Source organism: Phoenix dactylifera, chromosome 2, assembly GCF_009389715.1.
Source record: "Phoenix dactylifera cultivar Barhee BC4 chromosome 2, palm_55x_up_171113_PBpolish2nd_filt_p, whole genome shotgun sequence".
Classification (NCBI taxonomy): domain Eukaryota; kingdom Viridiplantae; phylum Streptophyta; class Magnoliopsida; order Arecales; family Arecaceae; genus Phoenix; species Phoenix dactylifera.
Window position 1 is genome coordinate 11,747,346 of NC_052393.1, and position 21,651 is coordinate 11,768,996.

At 38.1% G+C, this 21,651-nt stretch overlaps 1 protein-coding gene across 1 annotated transcript; it reads left to right on the plus strand.

Moving 5' to 3' along the window:
• Nucleotides 1-1,835: 1,835 nt before the first annotated feature.
• Nucleotides 1,836-21,525, plus strand: LOC103708473 (sphingoid long-chain bases kinase 1-like). Its single transcript, XM_008793407.4, has 10 exons — nucleotides 1,836-2,314; nucleotides 2,893-2,994; nucleotides 4,097-4,652; nucleotides 4,753-5,124; nucleotides 7,234-7,327; nucleotides 7,412-7,449; nucleotides 11,424-11,570; nucleotides 17,143-17,242; nucleotides 19,434-20,401; nucleotides 20,798-21,525. The coding sequence occupies exons 3-10, from the start codon at nucleotides 4,230-4,232 to the stop codon at nucleotides 20,945-20,947; spliced, it is 2,292 nt and encodes a 763-aa protein (XP_008791629.1). The 5' UTR covers nucleotides 1,836-2,314; nucleotides 2,893-2,994; nucleotides 4,097-4,229; the 3' UTR covers nucleotides 20,948-21,525.
• Nucleotides 21,526-21,651: the final 126 nt, after the last annotated feature.

The following is a 21,651-nucleotide window of genomic DNA, read 5'->3' on the forward strand; positions in this document are numbered from 1 at the left end:
TTCTCATAAAATTGGATTAGTTTATGCTTATGGACCTACTGAGTATGGATTTATTTGAATATTGAATTGCTGCCAGGTCCGTTGGAAATGGTTGATGTGCACGTACCAAGGTAAAAAATCTTTGCCTTCCTGGCTTTAAAATAATCTTTCTCTGTGTTTGCTAATTTAAAACTCTATAGATTAATCCTCCTCTGGAAGCCGCATCCTCATGACATCCATCGATTACTGAAAGAGTATGACTTTTACTCAGTCATATATATATATTTATAGAGAGACAAATTATGTTGCTGACTAATTTGCTTCTTTTGTTATTTATCATCCAAAAAAATTATTTATGTCGACCATGTATCTTTTTTGGAGATTTGTTATAGCCTTTTATTTTTTTTAAGCTTTACTAGCCTCATTCATATGTGTGGCAATTGTCGGTTTAAGGTAAACATCTCCTAGGTGGTCTAAATAAATAGAAATCGGCAATTCAATTTTATCCGATCCCACGCCTCCCGAGCGAAACTGCACTGGCCACCACTAAGATGGTAACTTAATGAGAGCGTGGCCTTATTTTCAACCAAGTAGTTCCGAGTTCAAAATACACGGGCTTCGATTAAATTATGGAGACCAGATGCTCTCTGCTCGGACACGGAGTCTGGAAGGGCGTATCGTTTGTTAGTAGCCTCGGTGGTGCCAAGTATGACGTACTCACACGTGGTATTCGTGCCGGAGCTCAGAGAGGTAACCGAGCCGGGCCCACGAGTGGGGAGGATATGAATAAAATCGGCTGGGGTGTCCAATACACGGTCATTTCTGCCTGCATCGAATATTTTTCTGGTGGAGTGGGGGCTGTTACGTGGGGTAGGCTTGTTTTTCTTTTTTTTCCTTTTTTTTTTTTTTTTTTTTTTTTTTTTTTTTTTTTTTTTTTTAACACTGGCCTGGTGATGCCTTCGAGGAGCGGCAACGTCGAGACCGTGCCATTTGGGCCCCCAATTGGTTGAATTTGGTGCACCGCACGGCGCCCCTGGTGGCTTGATATTAATGTCTGTCAGGACTCGGCCAATCTGCTCCAATTCGAGGACACTTCTAAAGAGCTTCGCACCTTTTTAGGCACTGGACGATGGACACCTGGGAGTCCGCGGCCGCGGCCAGCTAGCCAAATTAATCAATAGCCCAGCGCTGCAAACGCTGGTTCCCCTCTTTTTTTTTTTTTTTTTTTTTTGGGGCATAACCAGTGTACGGTTTATGAACACAGTACCGCGGGCGGAACATTGGACAACCCTTTTGCACGGTACCTGCAGAGCTGTTTAAGCTGACTGCATGCGACGACAAATGTGCCACTTATCCAAAGAGCACTCGTCGTCTCGTCGGTTGGACGCGTTAAGAATATGTAATTCCAGAGGAACATCATAGACGATTTTTTATTAAAATTTAAATGATGGCTCGCCCGCAGGGCAACGGGTACGGCTCGCAAATTCTCACCGTGCATTTACAGTGGTCTCCGTCCCCAAGTCCTAAACTCTCTTCCGGGAAATCACTACGGGGCGCAAATAGGTCACCCAGTCCTTCATTGGGCCCACTTTTCGCCGCAACTCCGGGTTTCAGCCAGTCACGCCGTGAAACGCGGAAGGAGAAGTTCCTGTGTGAGGACCGGGGGCGCCCTAGCTTTAACCAAAACTCACCGTCTTTTTTATTTTTGTTTGGTAAACACCAAATCGTACTTCTAATGGCAGCATTACAGATTTACAGCGGCTCCTGCGTGCGGTCAAGCTCACCGGAGGCGAGTGACGGGATCCCCGGACCTTCTCTCCGGATCAGGATATAATCCTCTCCCTGGAAACTTCTCCGCGTCCTCTTGGTGGTTGGAATGAAGGCAGGGGAAGAAGACGGTCGGACGGAGAGTGCACGGCGACGCTGCGAGACGACGCCTTCGTTTTCTCCTGAAACAAAATAAAAGAAACGAAAAGAAGAAGAAGAAGAAGGAGTATAGAGAGAGGGGGAAAAGGCGACGGAGAAAAGACCAAATCGCCCCTTTCTGCAGGTCCCGGTCGCCGCTTCGTGTCGGACACGCTACCTTTTCTTTTTCGGGGATAGTTTTGTCCTTTTCTTTCTCTTTGGTCGTGGACCACGGTCCCTAGGGTTCTTCTGCCAGCTTCGGAGAAGGGGGAAGGCAGGCGATCAGGCCTCGTATTTAGTCTCTCTCTCTCTCTCTCTCTCTCTCTCACACCTAGCTCTTGTAATCCAATCAGTCTCCAAGGCGGACGTTTTCTTGAATTCGGCATCGGATCTCGCGTGATCCGATCGGAGGATCGGAGCTCCCTCGCAGGTGCCCTATTTTGTTTCCGTGCCTATTCTTTTCTTTCCTTTTCTTTTCTTTTTTTTCGAGAGATGCTTGCGATTTTGTTATTTTTTCGTGGATGTTATCGAGATTTTTTTTCTTTAATGCTATCGAGAATTCGGTTTCTTGGTCGGTAGCCATGGTAGTTTTGGATTTGTGTGGGGTTCTGTTATCTTTTTATGAAGCAAGAAAAGGTATTTTGATGATAAATGAGAAATGGTTGTTTTGATTTCATTACCTTGTTTGAATTTTTTGGGCACCTATAGCTATTTACTGAATTGCAGCTGTCGCCTGTCGTTTCTTTACGGGTACTCGCCTGTGAATTGTTTTAGAGAGAGTTTCTTTTTTATTTCCCCTTTTTGATGTTCGAAATCAAGAAGTCATAATCCGATGGAATTGAATAGAAGAAAATTCTTTTTTTTTTTTGTCAGTTGTTGAGTTGGGAGGAAAAAAAAAAATTCTGCTGTTAGGTGGTGTTAGGTTGAAGAAGATAGAAAACCGTTATGAATTAGTCTATTTCCTTTTCCTGCAACTACTAATTATTTAATACTTGTGTTTTCTTGCAGGAACCATTGTCTGCCTTTTAGGGGAGATATTCTGCTACTCGGAGAAGTTCGGTTCTTCTCAACTCGTGGATATTTGAGAAGTGTTTTGACTTCCTCAAAGTGGTAAGAAATCCTTCAAAGTAATCATTTTTCTCTTTGACTTACACATACATACGTACGTACGTACGTACATACATTATATATAATACATGAAATCTATCTATCTATCTATATATAGGTATATTTCATTCACTATTATATTGATTTAAACAAATATTGTAAGTGAAAGCTGTCTAAAAATCTCCACCAACAGATGAAACGGGAAAAAATCTGTGCAGCAACAAGTGTTGGATTAACATTGACACTGGGATACAAAACTTTTGGTTATTGAAAATCCTTTTACATTAGATAAACTGCCTTCCTAGTTAAGTAGTAAAATGACGCAATCAATTCTTGCCCTTGTCAAGCTTGGATTGATCAAAAGAGTTACTGTTGGTGGAAGGGTTCTATTAAATACCATGCAGTGTCTACGGCAGATCTACAGCAGATAAAAGATTAAGGAAAGTAGCATTACCTGTTGCCATTGGGGACATAGAGCTGAAGAAGAAACGTTGTGTTATTTTTTTCGAGATCTATTATCATAACACTCATGTTAGATTGAAAAACTCCAGTGGAAGTGTTTGAGAGTTGTTTTTCATTCTGAAATTATTTATCTTTTGGTTTCATTCTTATTGGTTTAGATATACACTCTCCCCGTTTCTTGCGCTGTGAATCTTCTTTTCATAGTTTGATAGATTTTATGAGTTGTCTTGATGAATAATGAGAGGACGAATATAAAGAAAAAAGCTACAAAAAGAAGTCTCATTCACTATCTATTTACATGCCATGCCCTGATAAGAGGTATCATGTTTATTGCATATAAACAATGCATATCATGCAAATTCTGCAACACTGAATCACATCAAATTTATTGTCAGTTGTGATGTGGTTTTCAAATAGAAAGATAGAAAGATAGATACAAGGAAGAGCTTCCCTGTTATCCATTGATCATTATTTCTATATCTACTTACCAGGATGTTCATGTATGGATTAATTGAAACCTTCCATCTGGTTCACATACTTATGTTCTATTAACTAGCTCCTGAAAGCTGATTCATTTAATGCATACTTTTTTTAAACTTATCAGCATGATAAAATGTTAATCTGGTTTCTGATGATTCTGCAGATTTCGGTATTATGCTGACATTTTCTCATGGGGTCTCCGAAGTGATGTTTCCTGTAGCTTATAGGAAATCAATACTTCTGTATAGTTCTTGTTATCTGTACTTATGTCCTGAAGACTCATTTAGAAGAAAGAGATGCAGAAATCCTCCCCCCATCAGAATGTAAGTTCACCAAGAGAATTAGCTCAGCAATCTGTTCATTGTATGAGTGGCAGGCGTTCTCAAAGAGGAACTGGGCAGCATTCTTCTCCAACTGTTTTTCCAGAAAAAAGAGGCAAGACCAAACCTTTGAAGCAAAGTGATGCCACTGTTGCCAATGAAGACCCTGAAAAGGTAAAGGCACATGAGCACAGAATAGATATTGGAGATGAGAAGTCTGATCTGTTAGGTTATGAGGTTTTCTGTGGGAAGCTTGCTCTTGATAAGAAAGCTAAAGTAACGAGTACTGATGAGGGGACGAGGTCGGGAACTGGAAACTCTGATAGCATCGATGCAAGACTTACAAGCAAAGCCCTGATCTGGGGTTCTCATGTTCTAAGACTTGAGGATGTCATATCTGTAAGTTTTCAGGGGATTGTTAGAGTTCTTTTGTCTGAACTATGTTTGCAATTCTATACTTACTAGGCCCTATTCACTTGCTGTATATTAACTCTGGCAGGTGTCACACAATGCTGGTCTCCGGCATTTTACTGTACATGCATACCCTGTTAGAAAGAGGTCCTGTGGACTTTCTTGTTTTTTGAAGTCACATAGAATTAGAATGGACTTCCGCTTCCTGGCTCCTAGTTCAGAGGAAGCTGTTCAGTGGGTTAGTGGCTTTGCAGATCAGCAATGCTTTATAAATTGCTCACCTCATCCCATGGCGTCCAGTAGGAAGCAGGCTTCTGATATTGTTGCAAGTGAGCCTCTATTCGATCAACCACACATCAAATGTAAAAGTCCTCCGAAAGTGCTTGTAATATTGAATCCTCGATCCGGACATGGTCGATCAAGTAAAGTATTCTATGGCAAAGTGGAACCAATTTTCAAGGTGTGTTATGTTTAATGAATTGATAGTGATATTCTTCAACCTATAATTTGTAGTATTCTCCAAATCAAAATCATATTACTTAATATGCATGATCTCCTTTTTTTTTTAAATCTTTAATATAGGCTTCTGTCTTTTCTTTGCAAAAGGAAAATCTGGATTTATTGGTTAATAGATATTTTTTATTACATCATCATCATTATCATGTTATAAAATTATTTTAATAGCATGAATGCTGCAAAGGACAAAAGGAATCCTACTAATGGTCGAGCATATTACTTGTGCTGGCTAGGGACCGAGACTTTGTAATGTTGAGGTAGGATTATAGTTGTGACATAGGGAACCCAGTTTTATAAAGCTTATGGCTGAAAAACTAGGAGGCTCAAACTTACTGGAAAATAATAGAACTCTGTAATTCGAGGGGCATGATGTGGCGTCAGATTTATGCAAAAACTATTGCTTATGATGGTTGAAGGGAGGGGTAAGTTTAAGCAGGTGAGGAAGGTAAATGGATGTTCAGAAAACTAAAGGAGAATAGAAAAGCTAAAGGAGAATCGGTGCAGAAAGTTAACATACCAGCAAATGAAGAAAACTGAAGTAAATATCGGCTGTATCTTGGGCACTAAGATGCCTAAATTTCATAATTAGGTGGAGGATAGAAGGGAGTGCTACCATCCAGGATTTGGGGCTCATTTAATAAAGGAATATTAGCAAATTGTTCCAGTTGTATTCTACCTATATCATGCTTGGTAATTTACATGCGTGCTTGTGACTTGGAAATGAATAGAATAGATCTAAATAACCATGTAGATTTTACTTTCTACAAAAGGTTTATAAATCAGATCTTGCCCAGCATCATAAAATAAAAAAGTTATCTATGGCAATGAGGTTGTCATTGAACACGTTACACGTTAGCAAAACCTTATGGCAGACTCCAAAGATCCAGATCTTTGGATCTTTTTTCTGATGGTTGGTTCATTAATAAGGCGTAATAATTAAAGGTAAATGGAATTGCATTTCAGTCTTTGTATGATGTTGCCTTCTCCCTCCCTTTCTAGTTTCTTTTCTAGATGTACAGATTCTTGGTTGCTCTTAGGTTGCAGGAGCCTAAACATCATGCTCAATAAGATATGTTTCTATTGTTTCCAACTGGTCTTTCAGTTTTCATGGCAGGGCTTCTTTGCCTGCTGTTTTCCTGTTCAAAAGGTTGGCAGTAATATGCTGATGACTGACATCAGGTTGATTGCTGGTAAATATAAATTCCCAAAGGTTGATGGATCGTAGTTGTGTTATGGTTCTCAACTGTTCTTTCAGGTTTCATGGCAGGGCTTCTTTTGCCTGCTGTTTTCCTGTTCAAGAGGTAGGCATTAATATGTTGATGACTGACATCAGGTTGATTGCTGGTAAATATAAGTTCCTAATGGTTGATAGGTCATACTTGTGCCATAAAGCTGATGTCAAAGAGTTCCTCTTCTTTGAATCAATGGCCAGAACAAATAAATGCTGCAGGAGATGCATTGACCATGAGATAAATTCTGCAGCAGATAAACCTTGCAGTAGAATTTATAACGTACTCCTTTATTATATAAGTCAATTGACTATTATTGATTAAATTAAGTTAATGGGACATAATTACACACACACACACACACATATATATAATTTGCATAAATAAGCTTACATAGGACAATGGTTTTGAAGTTAGACAATCTAATGGCTTTAGTTGTCCTTGATTAACTGTAATGGATATCATATTTAGCCTCTCAGTAATTTAGAAATTCAGAAGACATTCAATAGAACTGTTTACTTCCCTCAAAAAGTTGCTGTTTCATCATCTTAGAGAAATTGGTGGTTATGCAGCTCAATTGTGTTGGACTATGGCATGACGACCTTCATGAATTTCAGTATTAAGATTTTTCATTATGTGAGCACCTGTCTATAGTAAAGAAAAGAAGTGTTTGCCTATACTCTTCTGACACTTGAAAGGCCTTCCATATTGCCAGTGTATTGATTGTCCAGAATTCATTTTATTTTTCTTTCTGATATTTCTATGTCTAGACTCTATTTTGTGCATTATATCATTTGCTTACTTGTGTAATGAACTGGCAACAGCTTGCAGGTTTTATGATGGAGGTAGTTAATACAAAATATGCAGGTCATGCAAAAGAGCTTGCTTCTACTGTTGATTTCAGCACATGCCCGGATGGTATGTGTCAGTGGTTCATTTTCATTTCACTGTGCATTGTGACCTCTCAATTCACCATTCTTATTATTATTTAATGTATTTTAGGAATTATATGCGTTGGTGGTGATGGAATTGTGAATGAGGTTTGTTGTTTCCTCCATTAAATTCTTTAACTTTATATCATTTAACTATTTTTGGTGGACTTGTTCGAAGAATTTGATTTTAATCACCTGTTAATCAAGAAAGTCAGTAGAACACTTGTGTTGTTTAAGTGTAAATCACAATGCGAAAGAGCAAGTGCTAGCTCAACTTGTACAGGGTACTTGTAAGCATGGATCCCCATCTCCGCATATACAGCAGGCAACAATGTGAAGATTAAGGCTAAGTTTTGTCTTACAATTGAGGGCCTTATCACCCTGGGCTTGGAAAGATTGAGAGTGGACTGGATCCTATCATTTTGGGTCATGAATGTGCAAACCTGAACTGAGATTACCTAGAGCTTTATTTTACCAAAAAATTACTTTTCAATTCTTTATTAGCATTACTTGTTTTATGAGACATAAGGCATGTATGTTTGAACATCCTTGATTCAACTAACTATTAGCTCATTCTGAAGCATTTAAGATACATAATCATGTTAGGCATTTCTAAACACTATGAATGACATATTACTTTGCTATAAAAAATTACGCTGAATGGATTTCCATGGAAATTTAAAGTGCAGCATATAATCACATCATGTCAAAAGCTTTCTAAGAAGGCTTTCTTAGAAAATCCTGTTTGAAACTTTGCAAGTATCCTTTGGCGCGTTTGGTTCACAACTGGAATTAGAATGTATTGGAATGGGAATCGGAATGACCATATCTCTCGATTTTTTTGGTTCATGACCGGAATGGAATTTGGATACTTGGGGAGAGTAGGGATTGAGTTTCGGGGGACTGGGGGCCCATTCCTTTTGGAATCGGAGTGGGAATGGAACTCCCTCCAACCAAACGGCTGGAATGGAATTCACTCATTCCCATTCCCATTCCGGAGCTCAACTCCCCCCAATCAAACATGTCCTAGTGTAGTCAAAAGTACATTAAATTTTATCAGAGACTTTTTAAGACGTTCTATGGGGCTTGTCAGGTTTCAGTTTCTGTTTGATTGAACTGCTCGTTTGCTTTGCTAAGTCATGCTCAAGAAATATATAGATAGATCTTCCACATATGTCACCCCATGGGAAAGGAACAATCCTTTCGTTTTCATGCCAGAAGATTATCTGATCTGGAATGTCGTTTTGCTAAGTTATTTATGTTTTTATTATTCTTTCTAACTCAAGATATTATTTTCTGTGGGTTTTTACCTGGAGTTCTTTTTTTCTCAATGAATTTTCATTATTTCCATGATTTGCACAATCATCATATCTGTGATTTTACTATCGAGTGTTTGCTTGGATTGTATCACCGTTTTCCACTTGGGCAAGGGGGTTGGGGTTTGTTTCTGGTTGGAGTTGGCCCATGAGGGGTGGGATGATATAGGGTAGAAAGGTGGGGATAAGCCCCTCTTAATCTCTGAAAAAACCTACCTTTGAATTTTATCATGATTTTCAAATCAATTCATTCTCTGGTTTTTGGTCCTTTGCCGGTGCCTGGTACTTAATTGAGGTTTTCACGATCTATCATTCAAAACCCTGATCCCATCATGACTCAGTCCATTGACAGCCCTAAGAAGAATAAAGGATAAGAGAATTAGTTTTTGCTTTATTTTCTGCATATTTTGATGAACAGCACAGATGGAAGGGCTATATTTTTTACTGGAAATTAAAATTTTAATTCTGTATTTGATTTTTTAAAGTGTCAAATTAATCCTGCAAGATCACATAAACAACTATTATGGTTCAAATTGCTATATTGCATTCTGAAGCAGCGGATCTTTCTCATTAGGAGTCTCCCAATACGAAGTTAATTATGCACGAGAATGTGCATAGTATTCCTATGTAAAGTAAGACTTATAGCCACCATAACTACATCATGTCAGAGATTTCCAACAGTGATATTTGTTGAATGAAACGTTTATGTAGCTTCATTATGGGTCAAAGATATTTATTTTAACTTTTGTAAGGATCTTTCAGGTGAAAATATGATGCTGAATGTCTTTTTGGATATTTTTCTTGTTTATTGCTTTCTTATCATGCGATTTATTCAATCAATAATCATATTTTCCAAAGTAGATATTTAAAATCATTTATTTTTATTTTTTAAATAATGAAACCAAATATCATATTTTTTAGTAGTTTCAATGTACTATGATTCATTTGTGTTTTTAGAAAAAAAAAATGTTCATTTTCTAATGCTACTTATTTTTCACATGATTATGCCTTGGCCTTTATTTTAATACAAGTTGGATCATTGATATTGACCATGCAAAAGTTGTCTAACCTTATTTTTGTGGAATTTTGTTATCTTTAGCTTGACATTCATGCTTATATCTGTAATACATTTTAATATACTTTTGTAAGTTGTTGGTTATCTGGTGGGTCGAGGTTTCTAGTCCCAATTCTCAATTATGGACAATTACTTTGTTGAACTGTCAGCTCTATGTTGCTCTTAGCCCTTGTGTGGGAGCTAATGCACTGTATCAATTAGTTCTTTGCTTATTCTCTTCTGTTTCCTGGTTGCGCTGATTGGCTACTTGTTGCTTATCTTGCATTAAAGCTTATAATCTGTGGTTTCAGTCTTTAACATTACGAACTTGGTTTTATTTACATTTTTTAAGAACCAATGGCTATCTCTTTTTACTTACCCACAAGCTAATTAATTACTGGTTGCTTCTCATATAGAGATAATAAATATATGTCTTGATTGTTGCATCTCTCTGCCGTGGATTCACTTGCTGCTGCCATTTGTAGTTAACCCCTGCAACTGTAATTTATATTTAGTGATCATTAAGAGCATCATATTAAAAATGAAGCGGAATGAACCTAAAGATGAAGCTTCAAATTTTCATTCCATTGCTAAAACTAGCTTATACTATACTCTGTGATGGATTCAATGATTTGGTCATGGTGGTTTAGTTTCTTACTCAAAATGAGCTGTTAAATTCACCTAAATATAAAATCACTTGTATCGTATAAAATCAGCTAAATATGTTTCTTTTCACTGCATACTGATAAACAAGACTAGGCATCTTTGTACTATACTCTGGGACTCGTTTGGTTCGTGGGAAGAGGAGGGGAGAAAGAGTGGTCAACAGAAAAAATGAAAAAAATACTTTATGTTTGGTTGGAGTTTTCAAAGGAGAGATAGGAAAGTAGCTTTCCCATGTGAGCAAGTTTTCTACATTTTATGGAAAAGAAAAAGCCCATGTGAGGCATTGGAAAGCCACTCTCTCATGGGCTGCAAATTGTAGTAACTTTTTTCACAATATTTTCTCAAGTCATCATGATCTTCTTAATAGCTATTTTTAATAGTTAATCTTAAACTATTAAAAATATATTATTAAAAATGACTGCAATATAAGGAGGTTGTCTGACTATTAAATAAAAACTCAATTCAACAAAATTTTTTAATTATTATTTTTAAATATTAAAGAATATTTTTTAATATTTTTAGATTTAAAAATATTTAAAAATAGCTATTAAAAATATGTTTTGAATTGTGGTAATTTTAATAGTTAGACAAGTATCCAAATATATTATGAATTGCGGTAATTTTAATAGTTAAAAATATTTAAAAATAGCTATTAAAAAATATATTCTGGTTGTCTTGGTGCTGAACCTTCAAAACCTCTAGACCTTGGTGTCCAAGTATCTGATACTAAAAATTATGTATGTGATATATTTTTTTATAGTTCCTTTATTAAGGGCATGATAGGTATTTTGCACAACTTTTCTGAAAAAGTAGATGCTTAACCAAACATAAATCACTTCGGAAAGTATATTTCCAATGCCACTTTCCCAATGGTCAGCCAAATGTGCCAAAACTATTTCTCGGGCATTATATACCCAGGCATCCGCTTTCTAAGAAAAATATTCTAGTGAGGTAAAATTCTTTCTATGAACCAAACGAGCCTCAACATTAAACCAGATGTTTGTTATTTATTTATTTTGACAGTTACAAATTATCTAATGATACAGGTGCTTAATGGTCTTCTCAGCAGAAGTGATCAGAAGGAAGCAATTTCCATTCCTATTGGCATAATTCCTGCTGGTTCTGACAATTCGCTTGTTTGGACCATTTTGGGAGTTAGAGATCCGATTTCTGCTGCTATAGCTATTGTGAAGGTAACTACAGTTTTTCCTTACTTAGGTAAAGAGAATCACTATATCTGATTGCTCAAGCTCATTGCTGTAGTAAAGTCGTATTCCTGCTTTCTTCTAAATGTGATCTCTAGCTTCTTGGACGTCAGTTATAAACTTCAACAGTTAAATTGATTGCAGACAAGTCTGCACATCAAACAAACTCATAGACAGTATTACAGGAATTGTCCTTATTTAGAATCATTTGATTTAAGCTTTTAGTGAACTTTTAACAAATTCTTAAATAGACTAAAACATGTTATTGATTTCTTGGAAGCCAAATTCCCAAAATATGATATTAAATCTGTTCTGGAGCTGCGGTTCTGCTTCCTTTCCCAGTTGTGTTTCCTTTGACATTTCAAATTGACCAATATATATATATTTTTTTTCCATCATCAAATTTTGCTAATCATCTATCTTCATTATGCAAATTTCTGTTTGTGTATCACAACAGAAACTAATTTGCTTGCTTCCAAAACGTGCTTTCATGGATGGCAGTTAGCATTGCTCATATATGAACCAGTACTTTATGACAGCAACACCGTTTTGTTTTGCTGTGTTATGTATTGATTCTTGCATGCAATAATGCATGCATGCATCTGCCTCATTTATTCTTGTTAGTGTTCTTTGTTTTGTGAAATCTATTGCTGTCTGTCATTATGCTGAGAACTCTTTGTTTATCACTTTATCACCGAACTCAAAAGAAGTATCTTCCTGCCCTTTTTGGCTTATATATGGACCAGTATTTTATGAAGGCTAGGTTGTTTTTCTTTCCATTTCATTACATTGTTTTTTATTCTTTTTCTGTATTTGGTTGTTTTTGTACTAATCTTTTTTTTTGGTATCATCTATGTAGAATTCTGTTTTAATTATTCATTGGTCTATATTTTTTCTTCTTTTCTTTTTGAGACCTGCCCTTTTTCTCTGTTGCCCTGATTCTGCTATGCCTAACTTACTTCCATGGGCTGGAGTGCTGGTTTATAATTGGAAAGCATCTTCTAACTAAAGTTCTTAGCCTATTATATGGGGTATAAGGATTGTGCTATTTGAGTTGGACATGGTTTTGGAGCTTGTGAAGTTACTAAAGTTCTGCTCATGACATACAAGCAAGGGGAGCTGTAAGACATCAAGTGCAGCCAGTGTAATTACATCCACCATGCAAAACATTAGAACCTATTATCTACGAGTCTTAGAAGTGTGGCTTAAGATGGTCTAGAACAGTTCTTAAAAGTCTAGGGTTAGATTGAAAAAGATTAGAAATTGAGAGAGCAAATCAGCATTGAACTCTGCATTGCTTTAGTTGAATTTAACAACTGATACGTGGAAGTGCCCCTTGCTGTAACTTAAATTGGTGCACATATAACCTCAACCTATGTGCTATAGTTTATCTGTACATGAAAAGTTGTTTAGCATGGACAAAGTTAAACAATCCTTACTATTGAGGGAGCGAATGGATTGTGATGTCATGTGGAGGTTAGTGTATATTTAAATGATTATTGTATAAAAAGGTTTCAAGTGCCGGTAAATTTTGGAAGATGCATTGGTTATAATGTGAATAGAAAGGGTAATAGTTTCAAACAAGGTTCATCGAATTGGTACCGGAGGTGTACCGGCCGGCAACCAGTTCAGTGTAGGTCCGTACTGTGTTGTTTTTGGGGTGTACAAAAATAGGAGAGTTGGAGAGAGAGGAAAAGAGAGTGGGAGGGAGGGGGAGAGGGAGAGGGAGAGGGAGGGAGAGAGCGGGAGAGAGAGAGGTTGGGAGAGAGGGCTTGAACAACCCTCGCCCTCGTCGTCGTCGAGGGGGAGAGAAAGGGAGTGAGAGAGACTTACTTGGCTGTCAGTGTTGTTGTCGGCGTCGACGTTGAACTGATTGGGGATGGAGCTTTGGAGTAGGGTTTCGAAACGAGAGAAGGGGTTTAGGGGCGAAGCAAAATGCCAAGCAAGCATATATAACGAACCGAATCGAAGAGTTGAACTATGTTGGTAATCGACCGGTCCGGTCCGGTACATCCAGAACTGGCCAGTTCAAGACGATTCAGCTAACCTTGGTTGCTAGTCTCTTTTCCAAATATGATATAGAACTCCATCAAAGCGGGAGCCGGTTCAAGTCAGTATGGGGGGCAAGAACCATGCTTTCAGAGAAGTGGCGGTATAAGTGCCATTTTTCTAGAGAATTAGAAATTAAAGTATGTTCATCTATCCATTGTTTCACTTGGTGAGGACATCTAGAAGGGTTTGATTGTTAGCTTTCTCCACCTCCTCTTGAGATGAAATTTGAATACCAAAAATCAGCGGTAAAGTTGAATGCTCTTACCGAAACCTGCCTTATCTTGGAGAAGTTAGATGTTTCACAAAGCAGGCAAAATTATCAAAGAGGAGGGAAGCTTTATCTTCTGAGCTTGTAACCCATTTCTGTATAGTGTTTAAGTTGAAAGAGAGCATGCCATTGATCTTATTCACTGATAGAAAATAAGGGAACTATACATATTTCATCAAGATAAAATAGGAAATTGTTTTTAGCAAGAAATTTTAGAAACATGCAATTATAGATTTATAGATTTTAGAGATGCTATATTTTGGTAACAGTGCTTGACTCTCCAATGTTTGGAGAAACTCAGTGATACTGGTTTAGCTAAGTACTTTGAAGATATTTGAACTTTATCTAGTTTTATTATTACAAATGCCTTATAGTTCCCAAAATACCATCTTGATATTATCTTATTTAATGGATTAATATCTGTAAAGATCTTTTAGATTCATTTCTTTTGATTATTTTGATGTATTGACTTGACTAGGAGGAAGTAGCATTTACAGCCTCTACTTTGTCCTAGCTCTCCCTAGAGCTAGATTTGCTTCAATTGCTTGTCTCTTACCCTCAGCTCTACTCAAATTAGCTTTAGCTATTTCGCGAGCTTGCTGAGCTTCTTGTCGATCAATGTCAGTGCTCATCTCTGCATCATTTCCTAAAATGGTGATCTCATTATTATCTATTGTAGTGAAACCGCTCATCAGAGCCATCATTAACCAATGGTTGTTGAGGCATATCCTCAAAAGATCTATATCTACAGTCGTGGAAATAGGGGCGCCAATTTCTTTTTATAATAAAAAAACAACAGCAAAGTACCGTCAGTTGTGATATTAGTTGCTTCTTGTTGTATCACATTTACTCTAGGTTTATCTCCTTTAACTACATCCCAAGTCATAATACTAGGGTTGTGATAACTTAATATTGGCATCTGAATCCATCAAAATTCCATCCCTTTACTCGTTATACCTTCGACATCTCATCATCCACCACAATCTTTAATATGGCATCTGAATCCATCAAAATTCCATCCCTTTACTCGTTGTACCTTTGACATCTCATTATCCATATCAGCCACAAGCTTTACTCTCTCTCCTAACAAGAACCATTAATTTTCAACGATGTAATTTACCCTGATACCAAAGTTTGTTGAGAGATGATGTGAACACCATCCCACATGTATGAAGAAAGTGATATGAGGGAAATATATTTATGCTAAATAGTATTTCTAGAAAGTACTTATGAAAGGAAAGATGATACTCAGAGTTTTACCTCATGGTTGAAAAGAGACAACAAGTTTCACCAATGAGACATTAAGTATCCATTCATATGTATGATGACTTTCTAGTTCCTAACGCATTTGCAGGAACATTGACCTTGAGGAGTACTCCTGAGATTAGCTGCTTCTGGTCCTTACTAGATACACTTGAGATTTTCCTTTGCACCTCCACCTCGCTTAGCTCTCACAGTCTCTTGTTCAATAGGACATGGTTGGAAATGCATTAGCTTGACAATGACTAATCAAGTCAATATGAATTGTTTCATTTACACCAATTGTGCAGATGTGCTATTTGTACATGACTTAGGATTTTGGATGATTGGTCATTACTAGGTTGAGTCATGTTTTTTTACCACTCTGCTATTATTGTGAGTTTTGATGAATTCTTTTTTGCTAAGGTAGGTGACTAGGTATTTGACCACTTGTTAATTTGATTATGCTCCCTGCTTTGGTAACACGCTTCTTTTGATTCTCTGAACATTATTTGCAGTGAGATTGGAACAAGAAGGGTGTGCTAATATTTCCTTTTTCTCCATCATCAAGATAATGCCTGCTCTATTAGATGCTAGAGATAGATGAGGAGCAAACTAACAAAAAGCAATCCATTCCTTGTCTTTATTAATCACCTGATGTTGTCAATGGCACTATTGAACGAGAAAGCTTATCTAAATGTCAATGACATATGTTTAATCAGACCTTATGGTCCACTTGTTTGCTCATATTGTGGTTTTTTTATATAATTGAGGGAAAGTCTTCTATTCAAATCTATGGCTTGGTTGTGTTCAAGGTTCGCTGTACCGGAACTGGTAGGCGTACCGGTCGCCTACCGGACCGGTTTAAATCGGTACCGAACCGGTGAACAGAGGGGCACAGAAGGGAAAAAATAAACGTCCGATGGGATGCCACAGAGTGGCTTAAATGCCACTTTGTGGCAATAAAGGCCTGCGCGGGGACCCCACGTGGGCGTACTGCCCCGCGCGGGGAACCTTGCGCGTGGTGCAGTTCCCGCCTCGTGCTCCCGTGGGCGTGCTGCTCCGCGTGGGGAACCGCGCGCGGTTCCTGCAGCACGCCTCCGCGGGCGCACTACCCCGCATGCTATGCGAACCGGGCTTGTACCGGTGCAAACCGGTCCGGTTCGCACCAATTCGGCTGAACTTTTTTCCACCGGTTCGGGGCTGGAACCGTTTTCCACCGGCAAACTAGACCGGTCGGGGACCGGACCGGTCCGGTACGCCTTGAACCGGCCGGTACGGACTGGTTTAGCAGACCATGGTTGTATTTGTAATTTGCCTTTTGTTTGTTCTATTAAATAGAGTTCCCCCTCCTTCAATCCACTACTAGAATGAGATATGCTTTTGAAGTGCCATGGTTTCATTGCATTTAAGTCAGTTAAGGAGATGCTTATAGCACAGGAAAGCTCACAATGTTGCTTGTATTTAAATGTCCTGTGGTAAAAGAAGGAGGCATGCATATTAGCATGGTGTGCAGGGAAATGCCTGTCAATATTAGAAGAGAGTAAGAATCTAGAAAGTTGCAAGGAAGCATATGACTTCTATTAGAAGATCTTTAGTTAAGCGAAAGCCTGTCAATATTGCAGAGTCGTGTGCAACAAAGACATTAGAGCATTGTATAAGAAGAGGAACATTTATCCATGTGGTATGGTAGAATAGAGGAGGAGATCTAAAGGAGCGTGGTGAGGTTGGGAAAAATTGTGTTTTTCTGAGAATTTCTTAGTGCACATTGAAGTATGATTATGAAGCTGATGCCAAATAGATGGATAAGACCCTTTTCTAAAGGTTTTGTGTAAGTAGTTTTCTTATTATTATTTTTTCGTAGTTTCATGTTTTAGTTGTTTGAAACTCTACTAGGTTACATTGATTTCCATTTTTATGTCCTTGTTTAGATCATTTTTTCCCATCCGAAGCTTATACCACTCTTTATTGTATATTATGTTGTTTTTTTGTTGGGTACAGGGGGGCTTGACTGCTACAGATGTTTTTGCTGTTGAATGGCTTCAGACTGGTGGTGTTCATTTTGGCACGACTGTTACGTACTTTGGTTTTGTCAGTGATGGTAATTCAATATTTATGACATGGTAGATATGTCTTTTATTTGGTTTCCATTTGTCTTGCTTCTTATTACTAATCGTGCAATATTACCTTAATGTGGTGCATGGCATATTGTTCATCTTCTTCAGATGTTAGTGGCTGAAACTTTCTGTTATCTGATGTGTAGAAAGCTGCCTGTTAACGGCACTGTAAAACATTTCATGAATACCATGGGCTTAGTATGCTTGCATAATTAAATTACATGCCTTGGTTGTAACTAGCTAGTCTGCAGTTGTAACTTTGCAATCTGTGTCTAAAGATACACCTCAATTATCAGGCTAGCACGCATAGATTAAATTCTTTAGTATGGCTGTGTGAAGTACCCATCTTCATCAATTAGGTTTGTGAAGTTCAAAGCTTATGAAAAAATGGAGGCTCGATTACCATTTGATAGCTTTCATATTGGACGTATTAGATTAATGTCCAACATTTCAAATGCTGGAGCATCTTTTCGGGTAAAATATAGTAAATTTGAAATGGTAGAAACAGCTATATGAATGGTTTTATTGAACTGGTAATGCTCATCTTAGTTGCAAAAATGTTGGAAATTCTTCCAGCGATGGGCGTTTAATTGGTTAAATCATTAGGATCACATTACTTGATTTTATGTTAAGATGCTTTTCTCTGGCTACTGGCCAAATTAAATGTGTGGCCTCAGACTCCCTCCGAACCAAATCAACACTGAAGCTGTGAGCTTGGACATAGTTCCCAGTATACCAATTTGTTTTGATTAGATGCTAGTATGAGCTCCTCAGTTATTCCGTTGTTCAGGGCAGTAACACAAACTTCAACTCTTGTTAAACAGTCAAGCTGAGTGTGATGATTTTAGTACTTGCCCATGTGTGGAGTGCTGGTTGATCAAGAGGACAATTGTTGATAACAGTGATGCTCTCTCTAGGTTCTTGGTAGTCTGGCAAACCAATTCTTACACGACAGGGTATCACCATGACTGTTAACGTGACAGTCAATTCAGATCTTTCTACATACTTGTTGCTTCTCCTTTGAGTTCCTTTGTCCTTTTTATCTTGGTTAGAATGGATAATCGTTAAAAGATGGTCCTGCCTATTTTGTGGGCATGTATGGTTTGAACTGTCTTCGCTTGTTGGAGTTCCATGGAGTTTGATTTCTATCCGTGAATATTGGAGATTATCTCCTGTTTTTAAGGTTCTCATCATCAATGGACTACAGGCTCATCTTGCTGTGATTACCTGTTAGTTCTGGTTAGATCTTTGTTATGCAATGAGCTAAGAGGGTGCAACTTTTTCGTGATGAATTCAATTGGTGTTGATTTATACATGTCGATGTTTTTACCACTAATTTTCACCCACATTTTACATGTCTAACATTTACTTCTCAACCGTTTGACCTCACAAAACACATGCCCATAGTGCTCTATTGTTTTTTTAGCCTTCCATAGTTTAAGATCACAGGGTTGCCGTTTATTGATTTTTATAAAGGTTGCAAATTCATTTTGTATGGAGGATTTCCTAGTAACATATGTTTTCCTACCGAAAACCACACAACCTGATGTGTTGTGCTTTCTATGATGTTCTTGATGGGGAAAATGAAATTTATAGCTTCTATGCAACACATGAAGCAATTTTAATTATCTTACTGTCTAAAATATCTTGTTGTTTTTGCTATATAAAAACATAGATTAATGGATATTCACACCATAAGAGATGTGTCTTATTGCATATTCTGACGGTCCTTTTTTTGGGGGGGAACAATCATATTGACATCATGGTTTTACTCAATATGATGTTGGTTCATGTTAGCTAATTGCCAAAAGTCAGTCTATTCCTAGTTTTGAATAAATGCAACAAACATAACTTATTTTAGCTTCTGAAAAAGAAATCTCTTAGAAAGCTTGCTTGCTACATGGATTTTAGCTGAACACAACTGATATAATTTCTTTGAACTTCTGAAATATTCTTCATTGTAACTACTTTACATTGCCTTTTCGTTGACTTTCTGTTGATTTTGCAATTTATCTGTGTCGCTTATCTTTGGAGCTGCGTATTGATATTGGCTTGTGAGACTGATTTTTAGAGTTGCTCGAAGCTTGCTTTTGTATAGTTTTTCCCACATTTAATGAGAATAGCATTTCTGATTCTGTGAGATATTAAATGATCTGTTTTACCCGTTTGCTGCAGTTTTGGAACTCTCTGAGAAATATCAGAAACATTTTGGTCCCCTACGGTACTTTGTGGCTGGTTTTCTTAAATTTCTATGCGTGCCCAAATACCACTTTGAGTTGGAATATCTTCCGATGACGAAGCAGGCGGCAGACTCTGAAGGAAAGGTTTTAGAAGATCAAGAGAAAATTGATATGTCAGACCTCTACACAGACATATCGCGGAAGTCAAAAACTGAAGGCATCCCCAGGGCTTCCAGTTTATCCAGTATTGATTCAATTATGACTCCTAGTAGGATGTCTGGGGCCGACTTTGACACTTCAAATAGCACCCTTGCAAGCACTGAGCCATCTGAATATGTACGTTGTCTTGATCCCAGATCAAAGCGTTTATCCTTAGGGAGGAACAATTTAGTGGCAGAACCAGAAGAAGTCATTCATCCCCAGCCTCACCTTTCCTCCAACCCTAACTGGCCAAGGACTAGGTCAAAGTCGCGGACAGATAAAGGTTGGTCTGGCTCGACTACTACAAATGATTCCAGGGGTCCTTGGGCAGCCCCGGCATTGTATGACAAAGAAGATATTTCGTCAACGGTATCCGATCCTGGACCTATTTGGGACTCTGAACCAAAGTGGGATACCGAGCCAAAGTGGGATACTGAACCAAACTGGGAAACTGAGAATCCCATTGAGCTGTCAGGGCCACCTGATGACATAGAGTTAGGGATAAAGAAGGAACTCGTTCCAAACTTAGAGGAGAAGTGGGTAGTTAAGAAGGGGAGATTTCTTGGCGTCTTGATATGCAACCATTCATGCAGGACTGTCCAGAGTTTAAGTTCCCAGGTTGTTGCACCAAAAGCTGAGCATGATGATAACAGTTTGGACCTGCTATTGGTCAACGGAAGTGGGAGAATGAGGTTGTTAAAATTTTTTGTGTGCCTGCAATTTGGTCGGCATCTTTCTCTGCCCTATGTGGAGTATGTCAAGGTACTCTACTGCTTCCTTCCTTTTGGTAAGAAGGGAAATTTTGTTTCTAGTACTATTTTGAGAACGTCTAGCTTTCTCAAGCTAGCTGAAATGCTGTTGTCATTTAAGAGCAACCATGTTGTTGCAGGGTATTTTTTAACTCTGAATGCATCATAATTACTTGGAAACATATTTTTGATGCCTCGAATAGATAGATAGGTATAGGCAAACTAATTCAATTTAGTTTAAACTTATGCATGAACATACCAAGGAATTGTTGTTGCCCTTCTGCATATCCATATTACAGCATGGGTACATTTAGCATGCACCAACTGTCTCTTTCCCCAAAAAAGCATGCTCTCGCTACCCCATTCTAATCCTTTAATTGCTACTAACCTAGATATACCGACATTACAGGTAAAAGCAGTGAAGCTTAGGCCTGGAATAAATGCTCACAATGGCTGTGGTATTGATGGGGAACTTCTTCGTGTAAAAGGTCAAGTCCTGTGCTCTCTGCTTCCAGAGCAATGCAGGCTGATTGGTCGTCCTGCCAGAAATCGTTTATAAGGGCCACGAGCTTTTAAATTTACTAAGCCTCCAAGGTATGTGCTCTGTTTTCACCGCTAAGATCCTGTATGAGATGTGGCAGTGGAATTGGGAGCACTCACATTTCAAGCATGCGGATTATACCAGCCTTCTTGTTTCAGAGGTCTCTGTACGTTTGAGTGCTCCAACCGTCGTGCATGATGATGATATATATATACATATATATATTCCTTCATTGATGTACCGCACTTGTTTGATGCTGCCTGTTGTTTGTTCATTCTGTTGTGATATGCTTCTTAGGCCTCAATCGAGTTCTTTCTATGCACTTGTATCATATAGGGCGTCAGAGCACCAATCTTTCTTTATTAGTTGCGGCACCATATTTTAATTTTCGACTAATTTCCAGATTCTGCAAAGCTTAGTTGCTTTTGGGTTGTTCTTATGATCAGGCGTGTCTTTTGGGCGTTTTTATCAAGCTTCTCTAGTACAGAATAATTGTTGATCAGATCTCAATCCTCAAGTGGTTTATGTACATACTAATTCTGTGTGGTATGTTAGTATTTGGTGAATTATAAAGAAATATTGTGTTTACGTTTTCATGACTCAACCATGTCACTGTGTATGCAACTTAGTTCCTGTGATTCCGCTCCGTCTTCGGAATTTGTTCCATGCAAAGCCGTCATCTGGGTATCCATGAAGCGGGTGACGTGTCTTATTGCACGTGT